General features: G+C 34.5%; 2 protein-coding genes across 2 annotated transcripts in view; both read right to left on the bottom strand.

The window, feature by feature from the left end:
• Positions 1-762, bottom strand: part of LOC125242024 (cell wall integrity and stress response component 3-like) — a 47865-nt gene extending 47103 nt beyond the window's left edge. Inside the window, exon 1 of the mRNA XM_048150728.1 lies at positions 610-762. The gene's annotated coding sequence lies outside the window, so the exon portion shown is untranslated. The remainder of the gene's footprint in view (positions 1-609) is intronic.
• An 11653-nt stretch (positions 763-12415) lies between these two features.
• The window catches only part of LOC125242036 (angiotensin-converting enzyme-like), a 294233-nt gene continuing 288509 nt past the window's right edge, over positions 12416-18139 (bottom strand). The window contains exons 11-12 of the mRNA XM_048150745.1: positions 13855-14043; positions 12416-13196 (exon numbers count right to left, since the gene is read on the bottom strand). Coding sequence (XP_048006702.1) covers positions 13073-13196; positions 13855-14043 — 313 coding nt within the window. The 3' untranslated portion in view covers positions 12416-13072. The remainder of the gene's footprint in view (positions 13197-13854; positions 14044-18139) is intronic.

Genomic DNA, 18139 nt, shown 5'->3' with positions numbered 1-18139 from the left:
TAACCGTCTCTGATTGGTCGATAACGCGATAGATTAAAAAAAAATGTGTTTCAGATGCAGGATAATTTGCCAGGTATCGCAAATTAGTATAGAAATTGTACGAAGTTCTATTTTTTAAATTATTACAGTTAACTAAAGTCAACTATAATGAGTCGGAACTGCCATAGAGTATCCAACACTGAAAAGTTAGCACTTATAGTTTAGTCTGTGGTGTCCTAATTGACAGATTAAAGTCGACGAGTAGAAAAAATATTTTATTTTTACTACAGTCAAGTTCCCTATTGTCTTCGGTTACCTAGGTATGTTTAAAAATTTAAGAATTTCGTAAACATGTAAAATCAAAAATGTAGGACTGTAGGACCAAAAAATAACAGATGAAATGAGAAAGTAAGTAATAAGTTTTGCTAATTACTTGTCCTCCTTTACCCGTATTGGAATTTTGAACTCTTAAAAAAAAGAATGTCAAATTCAAAATCGGAAAAGTCTCGCGTACTTCAAAACTTGGGCCCTCAATAAATAAATAAACAACGATTTATTTAAGAATACATCTGAAACATTTCATTTGTTTGATACCAAAAATATTGTAAACATTTTGAACTTTCAACTTACCAAAATCCTATGTTATTTTCCGGAAACCAAATTTATTGTAGCAAAAACTTATTCGCAAAATTGTCAAAAATACACAAAAAAAATCACAAAAACACACACACAATGATCACTAAAGTACCAGGCGCGCAGAGTCGGGAGGAGCGCGCGTCCCGAATGCCGCCGGGAGACTGGGAGATCGGGACCACTAAGGGTTGGGGCACTGATAATGGATGCTGTTTGTTTTGGCCGGAATTTTGAAAGCTTTTTTAATTCAAGACTGTGTTTAGCGACATGACAAGTAAAAAGAGGTTTTGTATGCCAATTCGAAGTTTAACTTCAGCCAAAATAATAGATATCGTTACGATATGGACCGCATAGGCCAGTTGAGTGTCGAAAATGACAATTTTGACTCAACCTTCAACTACTGAAATGAAACTGACATCATACTCATATCTATATCATACAGAATGCATCAAATACGGCAGTTAGTTAAAAATATTAACTTTTGCATAATTTGTAAAACTTAAGAATGTTTAGTGAAAATGAATGATAGACTTTATTCCTTACTGAACTAAATTAATTTTGTTCGATATTTTATTACGTGAGAAGTTTTATTATATTTAAATAAAAAATAGTTCCTAATTAGGTCCCTACTTATGATTCTAACAATTTTTTAAGTTGTTTGTGATCTATATAACCTATGTGATCTTTTATCACATTCAATATTTAAACCATATTCTATTTTCAACAATACCCATTTGGCTCATTTTACCCGTTAATAGTTTCCCCGGCAATTTTCCTGGATAGTTTTCCCCACACACACGTACCAGGCGATCAGAAACATTCAGGAGCTAAACCTTTCCATACAGCTGGCGACACGTTGTCGCGAGGGGTGCAACTTATGGGAATGCAATATACAAAATTAAATTTGCTGTTGCGAAACTTTCAAACTATCCTTGAGTGTAACTACTTTAGGACTATTTTTGAATAATAAGTAATATGTTGATAGGTAGGTATAAGTTTGTATGTGGTTGTAATATAAGGGTTTATAGTTTGATGTTTTATTGTAGCTTTATATTGTCGCCATAAGAATGTTCGGGATTAGTTATTAATAATTATTGAAATATGTTATTGTTGTCTTACTTAATGCTAGCAGACTGAGTTTTGTCACGTAATTTGGATACTTTGTTTGTTTATGATAAATATTTGATACCTACGTACTCATGTTCACACAAAATACATAGGATTTGAATGAATTTATTACATCATCGTTGAAGGGTTGGCAAGTGACATAGGCTACTTTTTGTCTCTTTCTAACGCGAGCGAAGCCGCGGGCAAAAACTAGTTATGTATAAAATTACTAGAATAAGGTACATACTTTCATATTGGTTACATTATACAACACGCGCTCTGCCTTGTTTACAAAAATTGCTTGCAAAAATATTCTAGGCGTAGGTTGCTCGCAGCGAAAAATAAGAAAATCAATGTTGGTGTAGATTTCCACGCGTGGATTATTATGTAAGAGGAAAACTGGAAGGTACCCAGCCCATGCCTTTAAGATCTTAATTATGAACTTTATTATGGTAATGCTATAAGGGCCACTTGCACCAAGGAAAATGGAGTTAACACACCATTTTGTATGGAATTTGACAGATGACAGCCCAGTAACCCTGAGTTAAGTGGTTGGTACAAGTGGGCCTTACGTCTTTATTTTCAATGCTTACGTGGACTTTATACAGGGAAAATACCTTAAATATCGTATAAGTACTTATTCATACTTAATATTATAAATGGAAAGTGTGTGTGTCTGTTTGTTTGTCCGTCTTTCACGGCAAAACGGAGCGATGAATTGACGTGATTTTTTAAGTGGAGTTAGTTGAAAGTATACAGAGTGACATAGGCGACTTTTTGTCTCTATCTGACCCCCCACTTCTTTAACATAGAGGTTAAAAAGCTTGTCTTTAGCATTCCGCAATTTTCGAATTTGACGCGAACGTAGCCGCGGACAACAGCTAGTTATTATAAATCCATACTAATATTATAGATGGGAAAGCATGTCTGTTTGTTTGTCCGTCTTTCACGGCAAAACGGAGCGACAAATTGACGTGATTTTTTAAGTGGAGATAGTTGAAGGGATGGAGAGTGACATAGGCTATTTTTTGTCTCTTTCTAACGCGAGCGAAGCCGTGGGCAAAAGCTAGTAATACATATGTTGAGCTACTGAACTCAACTGAACTAGTGAACTAATAGTCTAAGATCCGTACTTAAGCTCGATCTTCACCGACGTGTTAACCAGATGAAAATAATATTTTATTAAATAAAATAAGTTTCTGAACATGTCTTACTATGGCAACCTTTTTTTTTTTTTTTATTATAAATGGGCTTACTCTTGACCACAGACTAGCCAAAGGCAAAGACGTGGCCTACGATGGAGTGAGCTCGCCCAGAAGATGCCTCAATAAAAGTGGTCAAGAATATTTTTTAAAAATCTTTGAAAAATTAATAATTTTAACTAATTTCGCCGACGTGTTTACTAAATAAAACAAACTCCAGTAGAAAGTGTACTCTATACACATTATGCAGCACCTCAGGTTGCCTACCTTTTTTTGGTCCCTAAGACCTGGCAGCCGCTGTCAAACAGGTAAGTTGATGGTAGTCGTTGCACCCTTTTGTTAACCAATCCGGGCTAGTCTTAAAATGAGGCCAACTTAATAACAAATAAAGTAGTATAAGGTTGCCTGAGAAAAATTGGTCATAAATCCTAGTTGCCAGGCTTTTAAGTTGAAAAATTCGGAAGATACATATCACCAAGCTTATTTTAGCTTGGTTTCCATGTTAGTTGTTCGTATCTATCACGTTGAGTAGCGACCTCTCTCTGTCTTGACTTTTGCTCGCTCCGAATTTTTCAACTTAAAAGCCTGGCAACTAGGATTTATGACCAATTTTTCTCAGGCAACCTTATACTACTTTATTTGTAATTAAGTTGGCCTCATTTTAAGATTAGCCCGGATTGGATAACAAAAGGGTGCAACTACTACCATCAACTTACCTGTTTGACAGCGGCTGCCAGGTCTTAGGGACCAAAAAAAGGTAGGCAACTGAGGTGCTGCATAATGTGTATAGAGTACACTTTCTACTGGAGTTTGTTTCATTTGGTAAACACGTCGGCGAAATTAGTTAAAAAGATAAATTTTTCAAAAATTAAAAAAAAATATTCTTGACCATTTTTATTGAGGTTGCCATAGTAAGACATGTTCAGAAACTTATTCTATTTTATAAAATATTATTTTTATCTGGTTAACACGTCGGTGAAAATCGAGCTTAGTACGGATCCCCTACTATAAATAGTGAAGTACTTCAGAGTGGACCAAAGATACATTATCAGTCTTCGGTGCCACATTTTGCGCATGTCTCTAGAAGTACTGTCCCCTTGTAGGCGACACAGTACACGTGACGTGACAGACACGTATCCCGTCTAGTACCAGGGTGATAGAACTTACAAGGGGTGTCATGCAAGCCGAGTAAAGCTTGCTTCACACTGGGGATGATAACAATGAATTAAAGCCAGACCACTTTGCATGTGGTTGTAATATAAGGGTTTATAGTTTGATATGTTTTATTGTAGCTTTATTTTGTCGCCATAAGAATGTTCGGTATTATATTAGTTATTATTGAAAGCCATATTGAGTATGTTGTTGTTGTCTTAGTGACTAGAAATATATGACTATTGTCAGGAGGGCGCTGTTCTTCCGATGTATGGGGTGACATTTCAGTATAGTATGAAGAAAATAGTTCTAATGAAATTCCGCAACATGTCATAATTATATTTCTGGTACGGTTTAAAACGCGATTATAGCAATGAACTATAAATCGCTCGCTCTCTCTTTTATTTACACGGGAGCCACTATCTTTTGTTCCTTTCTGTCGCCGATAGCTCATAGCTTACAGATGTATAGGTGAAAAACTTAAGAAAGTCACCTGTTGTATGTGTGAGTAACGTGTTCGAATAGCCGTTTGTTTTGTTTGTGTCACTCACACATACAACAGGTGACTTTCTTACCCCTATACACAACTTTTAGTGCGAAAAGGGTTTCCTTCGAAAACGTTCGTATTTGTCGTGCTATAGTTCAGTCAATGTCAGTACGTAGTGAGACTGACTGAAATAGCATGACACGTTCGTACACGAAGGCAACTTTTTTCGCACTACATCTGTACTCGCTTTTGGTGTGGGGGGGGAGTACTTAAGACCGGCGACACACTGGCGGGGCAGCTTCCGCCCCTATCGTATTTGCTCGATGTCGTTCGCTATCGATGTGCGACGAAATTGGACGATAAATAAACAATCAGTAGATGTTTACTGTCTTATCAAATTGTCATCTCGTTGCGAGTGTGGTAGCTGGGGTGTTAGATTGTGCCCTTCTGTCCAATACAGACTTCTATCCCTTACATAATAAAGAGATAATTTATTCAATTCATTAAAAATTAATACAATAAATCCTTAATTACTAACAATTACACATAATTCTACCAACTAAATAAATTAAAAATTACAAATAAAACTAGGAATAACCTAAATTACTTACTAACTAAATCCACTCCGAGTCCCTCCCGAAGCAAAGGAGCCCAACAAAATCCCTTACATTCATAATATGTAGAAAAGTGTGTGTGTCTGTTTGTTTGTCCGTTTACAGTTACACGGCAAAACGGCACGAATTGACGTGATTTTAAAGTGGAGATAGTTTAAGGGATGGAGAGTGACATTAGGCTACTTTTTGTCTCCTTGTAACCCCCCATGTCCCTAATGTGGGGGGTGGAGCGTTCCGCAATTTTCAAATGCGCGGCCGCCGGGATGTATTTGTAGCCCAGCGAAAGAATGGCGGAGTGAGCTGCCCCTGCTTTGACGGAGAGAGATATAGCTATGATACGCTATGGAACTAGGCCGGCTTTCCATTTCATTTCTTTTATAATTATAATTTTTATTTTTATTTTAATATTTATTTTTAAACACATGTAAATCATACTGAGCAATCTTCTTCTTTAGTCGTTCCCTGAATGCTGAGGATCGATCGTGACATCATGATTGTCATTCTGTTGAAGACTAGGTCCCACCATAGGCGTATGTTCCTCGCCAGGACCATGGCCTCGTGCAGTAATAATTGGTACTGAGCAATAATTGGCTTGAAATAAATAATATTAATAATATTAACATAAACTTTTATTTTTTATTTCGCGTCCTGGTGCAATATCTGGCTTTCAACAATTTTCAATATCAGAACTAAATATTAAAAAACAAATAAAATAAATATTATAGGACATTCTTACTCAGATTGACTGAGGCCCACGGTAAGCTCAAGAAGGCTTGTGTTGTGGGTACTCAGACAACGATATATATAATATATAAATACTTATATGCATAGAAAACATCCATGACTCAGGAACAAATATCTGTGCTCATCACACAAATAAATGCCCATACCGGGATTCGAACCCGGGACCGCGGCGCAGCAGGCAGGGTCACTACTGACTGCGCCAGACCGGTCGTCAAATACCATAACAGTTTTAAAATCAGAATTGGCCGTCTCTCCACACACCAATAAAAGTGAAGGTCAATAACTATGCACGTTTTATTTTGGCAGTATCTATCTTGTTTATCCGTGTGTTTACTTTGCTAGCGTATATTAAAAGAGCAATTAGTTGTGTTTATGTTTACGCCATTGAAATTTGACGCTGCGTTTAAGCTTTAATGAGAAATAGTATTTATTTTGTTAATGTTCATTTGATGGAAGACAGCAAAATTGACGTTATTGATTGAGTTTGTGGGAAGTAATTACGTTTGAAAGATGTCATACTGTGATGTTAACGTTAAAATGAATGACGTTATCACTAATACATATTTTATTGACGACCGGTTTGGCTCAGTCGGTAGTGACCCTGCCTGCTTCGCCGCGGTCCCGGGTTCGAATCCCGGTAAGGGCATTTATTTGTGTGATGAGCACAGATATTTGTTCCTGAGTCATGGATGTTTTCTATGTATATAAGTATTTATATATTATATATATCGTTGTCTGAGTACCCACAACACAAGCCTTCTTGAGCTTACCGTGGGCCTCAGTCAATCTGTGTAAGAATGTCCTATAATATTTATTTATTATTTATTTATTTAATTATATTTATTTATTTATTTATACTGCGGCGTGCCCAAATGAGAAGGGCACGCAAATGATGAACGGAAATATTTATTTGTTTTACAAGAGGGCAAAGTAGTTGTTTAACCGCACGTGCCAATATTGATACCTGAGCAAACGAAAGATTCCAATATTCAAGAAGTGGAATCTTGAGTGTTGCGAGGGTATCAAGGCACGAACTTACTTACCCGCCTCTCTACTTCTTCCGTGTTATTATCTGGTCTAAAGGATATTTGCTTCCCTAAATAAATGTATTCCTTTACGTAGTCCAACTTAGTGTTTTCTATGAATATGTCTCTTTCTACATGATTTGTCATTACTTTTGTTTTTTGAAGATTCATTTCAAGACCATTTCGCACATAAGTTTCGAAAATCTCATTGGTACGAGCCGGGGTTCGAACCCGCAACCTCCGGATTGTAAGTCGCACGCTCTTACCGCTAGGCCACCAGCGCTTCATTTGAAACCGAGACCTGGAAATATTTGTTGTCCTGTATTTGTCGGAACATTAAACAATATTCTCTTACTTACACGTGTTCAAACTTTTGTTACAATCATTGTATAACGTACAGAGTGTAACAAAAATGGTGGTGATCCGTTTAAGGGCGTACTCAGTATCGTATTCTTATCAGGAAAAAGTAGAAGAAAATTTTTTTTTCGCTAAAAAAATTTTCAGTTTTGTATGAGCCGGGACGCGCGAATCGGTCGAATCTCCATACAAAGATAAAAAAATTTTTGCGAAAAAAAATTTTTATCCTACTTTTTCCTGATGAGAATACGATACTGAATACGCCCTTAAGCGGATCACCACCATTTTTGTTACACCCTGTATGTAGCATATCATGATACTTAAAGCTTATTTAAAGTGACTCTCGGAAGGGTCGTGAATAAATTGCCCGCATATTGTTATTGGGCGGGTCATAAAACTAATCCAATTTGTTCACTCATCGATCAGTGAACGAATCACGGGATCAGTCTTATGTTATGAGATAATTATAAGAGTTTTAAGGTACCTATTTAAGGAAATGTAATAAAAGTTAATAGGGAACTTGACTGTTCTTAAAATAATAGTTATTTGTTTCACAAGGGGGCAAAATAGTACCTTATTACCATAACCTTCGTGCCTTGATACCCTCGCAACGCTCAAGATTCCACTTTTTGAACAATATTGGAATCTTTCGCTTGCTCAGGTATCAATATTGGCACGTGCGGTTAAACAAACTTTGCCACCGAGTGAAACACAAAATTTTTCACCACACCAACACGAACAAAATACTGACTATAAAACATCAAAATACATCAAATTCATCAATTTCTTCAATATTTATGATTAAAAATCATCATTTATAGGTAAAATCTAGCAGCCAGATTACGACATCGAGTTAACATTTGTATGAAATTACTTTGCCCCCTTGTGGATAAAATGCAATTTTGCTATCTGTTTTCGAATAGCAAAGAAAGCCTTTACCCAGTTGGTGTGGTGAAAAATGTTTTATACCATGCACGAAATAAAGCATCACATAGGTAAGAAAAACATGGACAGAAGTTATTTTTAAATCCAATTTATACATAGTGGGGCCTGTAACAAAGGCGAAGAATTGAACTCTAGGCTATTCTCCTTATACTGAACAACATTTGTTCGGCGACTTTTAAAAATAACTTGTATTTTCATTTTTATCACCCTTGAAAGTTTTTTCTAAGAGGTAATGTATTGCGAATTCTGTTAAGTCTAAAGTGTGACAGACAACGTCAATGACAACAATAATGGCGTACATTGATGCTAATATTTATTTTGTATGAAAAATTAAAAATTTAAAGACTTCATAATTTTTAAAAGTCACTGAACAAATGTTGATCAGTATAAGGAGAATAGCCTACAGTTCAATTCTTCGCCTTTGTTACAGGCCCCACTCTGTATAGTCTGGTAGAAATATACAAAGGAACTGAATTGACCGTGACGTCACTCAATTCGATTTTATATTAATTCCATAATAGCAAGTCGTTCAAATTCGTTTTGACAGTTCTTGAAAAGAAGGTGATTTGACTTGGAGGCAATTATAGTCTATATAGATAATAAGCAGATATAAGTTGTACATTGCACGCCCATGTCGGGTAACTGGTGGGACTTTATTTATACAGTATACATACCTGTTATTTTTTGTACACAGTTTGTCAATAAAGTGATTATATTTTATTCTATTTCGTTTTGTGAATAAATATAGTTTTTGGAAAAATGTTTGGTACAAGTATTTATTGCTGACTGTACTTTTCTATGCACGTGTAACTAATTAGATCGACCTTCAATGTTTGTCATTAAGTCTGTCATACTCTTCGATCATACAAAATAATTTATTAGTTTAATAACAAACGTTTTTATTGTGAAGTGACCAACAGCTTAAATATTAGTGATCCCTCTAGTACTTCGAACGCGTGAGAGGCCATGGAATGTCCATTTTTTGTTTTTTTTTTCTATTTTAGTCATTGTTGAGAGTCAATCGGTCCTCGCTAGAGATACGGGCGGCCGGTTGCTCTTTCATTGGTAACGGCTGGTTTTATTGTGTTTTGTAGTGGTGCTTTATATAGGTTAGATCTGATAAGGTGGTCAGGTCAGGTAGGTAATAAGGGATTTGGTTATGTTTTGTTAAAGGTTTTTAGGGTATCTATTATATATTTGGTGTAACTAATAAATGAGGCTAGTGTTTTTTCTTTGTCGGTTAACTGTTTTATATTGTAGGGTTGAATATTTTGATATTTTCCACAGATAGTCTCGTGGACGCATCTGGCATACGTGTATCTGGGACAGTATTTAATCAGGTGGTCGATAGTTTGGTTTGTAGCGTTGTCACATGGACATTATTTAAGTTATTTTTTACCGCATCACTTTATGTCACGTATTACGTTATCTGACAGTTATTATCATAATTACAGTCACACAGGGTTGTGGCTTAGTACCATTAACGGAGTCACACCATTCAGTCATGCCTTTCAAAATAGTCATGTATTATTTTATTTATACAGTTTATACTAATGTCGCCATTGGATATATAGATGCTCCGGAAATACAAGAATTCAAATTAGTGGAACAATGTGTTGTGGACATTATAGCGGCAAAATCTTTATTCGACTCAGATATAGTTGTCATTAACAATGACATTGTCACCACTGAGTTGATAGCGCGGATTCACGGAACCAACAACGTCAAACTATACGTAAAGGATGCTGCCGTACCTGTCCCTACATCACCCAACATTTTTATAATATTGGGTCAAAACCTATCATATTTACAAAATCTGATTCACGTTATGCACATGGATAGATACCGCAAACCAGAAGCCTTATTCATCATCATAATTGCAGATACTACAAAAGATAATGTTACACAAATATTTTACACATTATGGAAGTACCATATTATACACACCGTTATTATTCTCAAAGAGACAAATGATTATTCATCAGTATATTCCTATTTTCCATATGCAGAAGGCGGCTGTGGAAGAAATTATAATAAGTCAATTAAAATAAGTGATTGCAATAAAGTTAAGACATCAGATATTATGGACTCGATGCGTGAACATGACATTCGTATCCTTAAGAACTGTGTTTTACAAGTAGCAACTCATAATTATCCACCGATAGTAATATCGGATATAGATCCAAATTATAAAACCGCTACTGGAATAGAAATATTCTTTTTAGATATTTTAGCCGATACGGAAAATATTTCTTTAAATTATATATTTTTTCCCGAATCTGAATTTGGTCACGTATCTGTAAATAACACTGTTACTGGATTATTACAAAAATTGTATGAAAATGAAGTGGATGTGGTGATTGGGGCCTTTGCCTTGAATAGTAACAGAGCGCAGTTCTTTGACTATATTTGGACCCACTTTGCATTTGAAGATAGTTTTGTCACCGTCACTCCCAGTGCTGGTCTTGTGGAACGATGGAAAATCATTTACAAAGTATTTAAACCCCTTGTTTGGCTATTAATACTATTCATGTTCTTAGTCTCTTCATTTATTCTTTTAAGTCATAAATATGAAAACTCAGTAGTACTTTATAATAATATATCTTCTGAACTTCTTAATTTATTTGGGAATTGTACACAAAATATTAGATTAAGACTCAAAGGACAAAAAATTAAAAACTTAATTATCGTCCAATGGATATGGTTTGTGTTTCTAGTAAATTGTTTTTACCAAACTAAGCTAACAAGTTTTACTACCTACCGCACCAGCAACCCACAATTGAATGAATACATGTCTTTATACGATTATAACTTCACGCCATGTTTCGCGTTGGACATTGCTCCTTTTATGTTGAATCCTGGTAAAGTTCCTATTATAAATGGAGAGTATCTAGAAACACTGGGTTGTGAAACTGCTGACTTGTCCATGGATATGGTAGCAAAAACGCAGAATAAATACACAGTTACACACTACTACCGATATCTTTGGTGGATAACTAAGAACCCGACAAAGAAGCAACAAGTACATCTGATGAAGGAAAAATTGTACAACGCGATTTATGCAGTATTTCTTAAACGCGGTTTTCCACTTTTAAAAGATTTTCAGCTTAAAATATTGCACCTGGTTGATGCCGGTTTTGTTGATGTTGCTAAAAAAATTCATATGATAGATACTGTCGCAGATGCGAATATTTATGGGGTATTCGAGATAAGTAGTTTAAAATTAAAAGATTTTGCTGTACCGTTTAGTATTTTAAGCATAGGTTTGATACTTTCATTTATAATGTTTGTAATTGAATTGATGCATGCTTATAAATAAATATTTATAGTCAAAACAAAATGTGTTAATCATTGAGCAATATGACGTTGTGCGAGGTATAACATTAATAATGGAGACCCTGATAATGGTACATGACAATGGTGTTGTGAAGATATTTTTTTTTATAATAAAATATTTAATAACTACCTGAATAGAGATTTGCCAAAGTGACTGATCAACAAAAAAAATGTTGTCAAATATTGTGTTTTAAATTTTTTATATTCAGAACATATTGTATATGCTGGAATACTAAAAGTTGTTGTGAGACCCTTTTCCTACATTAAACGTGTTAATAAAAGGAAAAAGAAACCTGTTATTTTCTTCTGTATCAATCAGTAAACGTCTGAAAGGATACGACTATTTATTTTTTCCAGAATAATAAAGAAGATGGATATGAGGAATATGGTGAAACCGTTCTTATCAAATATGCCATGTGGGTCATTTGGCTGATGATAATGTCATCTTCTGAACTTCAACTCGGTCCTATCACTTGGGCAATAGAAAAAGACAGAAAGAGGTGGATGAAAATATCGCGTGACAAAATTAGTGTAAGCCTATATGTACACTAATTTGCTGAAGCAGTGCAGCTGTCTTAGGTTAAACATGAAAGCTTGTTAAAGAGTCGTGGGAAAACGTGCACTTTGTCGGTATATCTGTAAACATGTTATTATAGTTCGCCCCGCTATTAGAAAACGTAACTAACATGGTATGCCAATTCCGGAATGAGAAAATTTGGTAATGTAACTTAATAAGGAATTTCTATGAAAGTGATAAATTGCGATTTTAAGGAAGAGTGGAAGATGGTTGAAATAAAACATCTTTATTTTAGTATTATTCTATTCAACATTATCACATAATAAACTATGATGTAATAAATCTCGTAATATTATAAAATTATTTACAAAATAACTGAACTACATACTATTATGTACATTATTAACCCTGAATTATATTAATACTTTAAATTATAATCTTGCACAGATATACCTAATCTGATATAACTAGGTATACTGTATAATTATGTCATTACTATGCCCATTAATAATATATTAGAGAAAAAAAAAATGAAAGAGCGTAAAAAATACTAATTAATAATATCAAAAATTATTTGATCTTTTTTATCTGGAAGCCGCAGGGTAGAGTATACCATTAATTACATCCAGTAATATTTTTTTTGACACACAAATGACAACAAACATTTTGACAAGAAAAATGTCAATAAAGAGTGCATTTACTGTAATGTCACATTGGTATTGCATTATGTATGACTAACATAATAAATAATAAATCACGAAAATATGAATAAAAACAATGAAAAACAAAGTAATAATGAATATACTCAAAGATGAGATTATAATTATAGACTCACCGTCGGTCGAATGAAAAATAAAGTAACAAATTATTCAAACAAGAGTAAATTGTGTTATATTTTGTTGTAATAAACAAATGAAGACATGGATAATAAAGAAATCGAAGTAAAGTCTATCATGTTTGTTGAAACGTCGAAATCACCACCGAATGAAAACAGTGGTGAAGAAAGATATGAGGAGCAATCCAGCGAAGTGCGTGAGGTCGTGTCGGCTAGCAGCGTTGTAGAAGCCTCCGTATACTTGCAGTCCTGCAGTTTCAATGCTGAAAGAAAAAAAGTTTATAAATATATTCGTTATTTATATCTCGCTAGCATCAATATTGGCAGTCGAGTTGCGTAGAAAGTAAGTGACGCAATCATAAAATTACCAATATGAATGTAGCAGTAGATACAGACATGAATATAGTAGTAGTGAGTAGTAGATTAAAGCTATTTTATTAATATGTATTCAGTTTTATATTCGGTTGTAATAAAAACATGTAATACAGACACTGACAAATTCGTGTAACGGATGTGAATTAATCAAAACCTCAAAATGTCCTTTGAAATAATATGCGTGGAAAGAAAAACAATATGCGTTGTAGAATTTTTATATAAAGATGAGAGTTGTGAATGATTCACGGGTATTTTCATTAGACTTGTATTGACCGGGTTATAGACCGTGATTACCTTATATTTTTGATTTTTGTCGAGCTCCCGATATTTCGACGCAGTTACATGAATCATGATCACGGATAACATTGGTCAAAAAGGTAATCACGGTCTAATATCCCGGTCAATATAAGTCTAAATCTAAAGATGATACAAATCTAAAATGGTAATGAAATTGAGATTTCGAAAATTTGAACTTTATCCAACGTCACGATAATAGTAGTTCTGATGATTGTAAAGATACTCCATAAAATCAAGAGGTACACTTACCTAAACTTGCAATAGTCTCCATCATAACTCCAGCCCAGATATTCCCCAGTCCTAAGGTTCTCGCTCCGCAGCCACTCCTCCAGAGGTCTGAAGTAGTCCCGAAGAGCCTCCCCGCTGAGCCGGGACTCCCCGATGCTTTCCTGCAGAACTTGCGTCCAGGGTACGGAGGAACCGCGTTCCATCAGTCGGCTGGAAATTAAAATTTTTGGGGTTTAAATTTTTGTATAGTACGAGTACATTGTACAATGAAAGCGAATGTATAGATCAAAAGTCAACCAAATTTTGGCACTAAAAAAGCGCGAAATCCAAATCTTCTATGAGAATTGAACATTCGCGCCTACATTTTCAATCAAGTGCCATCGGTACCTATGTGAACTTGGCGCCCGACCTTGACGAATTTTTTTATATTTTTTTTTCTGATAGAGGTTCGTTTGTAGTTGATTGTAGTTCAAAAGATTTCATTTGTAGTTGAACCCAAAAAAAGTTAGGGGGGTAAGAAAAATCGCAGCACCCCACTTTTGAAATCTTATATTTTTATTGTTGATTGTTGTTAATTATCGTTTGTAGTTGATTGTAGTTCTCGTTTTTTCATTTGTAGTGGCCATTAAACTCGGAAAAATCCAAAATGAAATACGAATAATAACCTTCAGATCCCGTTGATGTCTTTTATATGGAGTGAATTGTGACCGATAAAAACAGATGTAAAATTTGACCAATTTGTTACTTTTACGATTGATTCGTGTGCAGAATGGCTTGGAGGGGTTTGTAGTTCTTTTCGTTTCGTTTGTAGTTGCCAAATAAGGCCAAAAATTTTCATTTCACCAAAAACTCAATGACACTTCAATATTAAGGAATGTATAGGGGAAATTCGTAACTTTTGTTATTGATTCTTGTTCGGACCGGTCTCTAGAGGTTTGTAGTTCTTTTCATTTCATTTGTAGTTGGAAAATAAGCCCTTAATATTTTTTTGAAAACTGCATTTCACAACGATCGGCCGTTGTAGTCTTTTACATGGAGGAGACCAAATAAAAAAAAAAAAAAAAAGTTCTAAATTACTTCGTTTTCTTGATTGATTCTGGTGCAGAATCGTTTGTAGTTGTTTGTAGTTCTTTTCATTTCTTTCGTAGCCGCCAAATAACCCGGAAAATTTCGTTTTGAAGTTTCGATGAGAGCTTTTTATTAAAAGTTCAATAAAAGGTTGAAAATTTGACCAAATTGTTACTTTTACGATTGATTCGTGTGCAGAATGGCTTGGAAAGGTTTGTAGTTCTTTTCGTTTCGTTTGTAGTTGCCAAATAAGACCAAAAATTTTCATTTCACCAAAAACTCAATGACACTTCAATATTAAGGAATGTATAGGGGAAATTCGTAACTTTTGTTATTGATTCTTGTTCGGACCGGTCTCTAGAGGTTTGTAGTTCTTTTCATTTCATTTGTAGTTGGAAAACAAGCCCTTAATTTTTTTTAGAAATCTGCATTTCACAACGATCGGCCGTTGTAGTCTTTTACATGGAGGAGACCAAATAAAAAAAAAGTTCTAAATTTCTTCGTTTTCTTGATTGATTCTGGTGCAGAATCGTTTGTAGTTGTTTGTAGTTCTTTTCATTTCTTTCGTAGCCGCCAAATAACCCGGAAAATTTCGTTTTGAAGTTTCGATGAAAGCTTTTTTTGAAAGTTCAATAAAAGGTTGAAAATTTGATCAAGTTGTTACTTTTACGATTGATTCGTGTGCAGAATGGCTTGGAAAGGTTTGTAGTTCTTTTCGTTTCGTTTGTAGTTGCCAAATAATACCAAAAAATTTTCATTTCACCAAAAACTCAATGACACTTCAATATTAAGGAATGTATAGGGGAAATTCGTAACTTTTGTTATTGATTCTTGTTCGGACCGGTCTCTAGAGGTTTGTAGTTCTTTTCATTTCATTTGTAGTTGGAAAACAAGCCCTTAATTTTTTTTAGAAATCTGCATTTCACAACGATCGGCCGTTGTAGTCTTTTACATGGAGGAGACCAAATAAAAAAAGTTCTAAATTTCTTCGTTTTCTTGATTGATTCTGGTGCAGAATCGTTTGTAGTTGTTTGTAGTTCTTTTCATTTCTTTCGTAGCCGCCAAATAACCCGGAAAATTTCGTTTTGAAGTTTCGATGAAAGCTTTTTTTTGAAAGTTCAATAAAAGGTTGAAAATTTGATCAAGTTGTTACTTTTACGATTGATTCGTGTGCAGAATGGCTTGGAAAGGTTTGTAGTTCTTTTCGTTTCGTTTGTAGTTGCCAAATAAGACCAAAAATTTTCATTTCACCAAAAACTCAATGACACTTCAATATTAAGGAATGTATAGGGGAAATTCGTAACTTTTGTTATTGATTCTTGTTCGGACCGGTCTCCAGAGGTTTGTAGTTCTTTTCATTTCATTTGTAGTTGGAAAACAAGCCCTTAATTTTTTTTAGAAATCTGCATTTCACAACGATCGGCCGTTGTAGTCTTTTACATGGAGGAGACCAAATAAAAAAAAAGTTCTAAATTTCTTCGTTTTCTTGATTGATTCTGGTGCAGAATCGTTTGTAGTTGTTTGTAGTTCTTTTCATTTCTTTCGTAGCCGCCAAATAACCCGGAAAATTTCGTTTTGAAGTTTCGATGAAAGCTTTTTTTTGAAAGTTCAATAAAAGGTTGAAAATTTGGTCAATTTGTTACTTTTACGATTGATTCGTGTGCAGAATAGCTTGGAAAGGTTTGTAGTTCTTTTCGTTTCGTTTGTAGTTGCCAAATAAGACCAAAAATTTTCATTTCACCAAAAACTCAATGACACTTCAATATTAAGGAATGTATAGGGGAAATTCGTAACTTTTGTTATTGATTCTTGTTCGGACCGGTCTCTAGAGGTTTGTAGTTCTTTTCATTTCATTTGTAGTTGGAAAACAAGCCCTTAATTTTTTTTAGAAATCTGCATTTCACAACGATCGGCCGTTGTAGTCTTTTACATGGAGGAGACCAAATAAAAAAAAAGTTCTAAATTTCTTCGTTTTCTTGATTGATTCTGGTGCAGAATCGTTTGTAGTTGTTTGTAGTTCTTTTCATTTCTTTCGTAGCCGCCAAATAACCCGGAAAATTTCGTTTTGAAGTTTCGATGAAAGCTTTTTTTGAAAGTTCAATAAAAGGTTGAAAATTTGATCAAGTTGTTACTTTTACGATTGATTCGTGTGCAGAATGGCTTGGAAAGGTTTGTAGTTCTTTTCGTTTCGTTTGTAGTTGCCAAATAATACCAAAAATTTTCATTTCCCCAAAAACTCAATGACACTTCAATATTAAGGAATGTATAGGGGAAATTCGTAACTTTTGTTATTGATTCTTGTTCGGACCGGTCTCTAGAGGTTTGTAGTTCTTTTCATTTCATTTGTAGTTGGAAAACAAGCCCTTAATTTTTTTTTGAAATCTGCATTTCACAACGATCGGCCGTTGTAGTCTTTTACATGGAGGAGACCAAATAAAAAAAAAGTTCTAAATTTCTTCGTTTTCTTGATTGATTCTGGTACAGAATCGTTTGTAGTTGTTTGTAGTTCTTTTCATTTCTTTCGTAGCCGCCAAATAACCCGGAAAATTTCGTTTTGAAGTTTCGATGAAAGCTTTTTTTGAAAGTTCAATAAAAGGTTGAAAATTTGATCAAGTTGTTACTTTTACGATTGATTCGTGTGCAGAATGGCTTGGAAAGGTTTGTAGTTCTTTTCGTTTCGTTTGTAGTTGCAAATAATACCAAAAATTTTCATTTCACCAAAAACTCAATGACACTTCAATATTAAGGAATGTATAGGGGAAATTCGTAACTTTTGTTATTGATTCTTGTTCGGACCGGTCTCTAGAGGTTTGTAGTTCTTTTCATTTCATTTGTAGTTGGAAAACAAGCCCTTAATTTTTTTTAGAAATCTGCATTTCACAACGATCGGCCGTTGTAGTCTTTTACATGGAGGAGACCAAATAAAAAAAAAGTTCTAAATTTCTTCGTTTTCTTGATTGATTCTGGTGCAGAATCGTTTGTAGTTGTTTGTAGTTCTTTTCATTTCTTTCGTAGCCGCCAAATAACCCGGAAAATTTCGTTTTGAAGTTTCGATGAAAGCTTTTTTTTGAAAGTTCAATAAAAGGTTGAAAATTTGATCAAGTTGTTACTTTTACGATTGATTCGTGTGCAGAATGGCTTGGAAAGGTTTGTAGTTCTTTTCGTTTCGTTTGTAGTTGCCAAATAAGACCAAAAATTTTCATTTCACCAAAAACTCAATGACACTTCAATATTAAGG

The sequence above is a fragment of the Leguminivora glycinivorella genome, unplaced genomic scaffold (assembly GCF_023078275.1).
Source record: "Leguminivora glycinivorella isolate SPB_JAAS2020 unplaced genomic scaffold, LegGlyc_1.1 Scaffold3, whole genome shotgun sequence".
Classification (NCBI taxonomy): domain Eukaryota; kingdom Metazoa; phylum Arthropoda; class Insecta; order Lepidoptera; family Tortricidae; genus Leguminivora; species Leguminivora glycinivorella.
The sequence above is the reverse complement of the archived record's forward strand: the minus strand, read 5'-3'. Positions and strand labels throughout refer to the sequence as shown.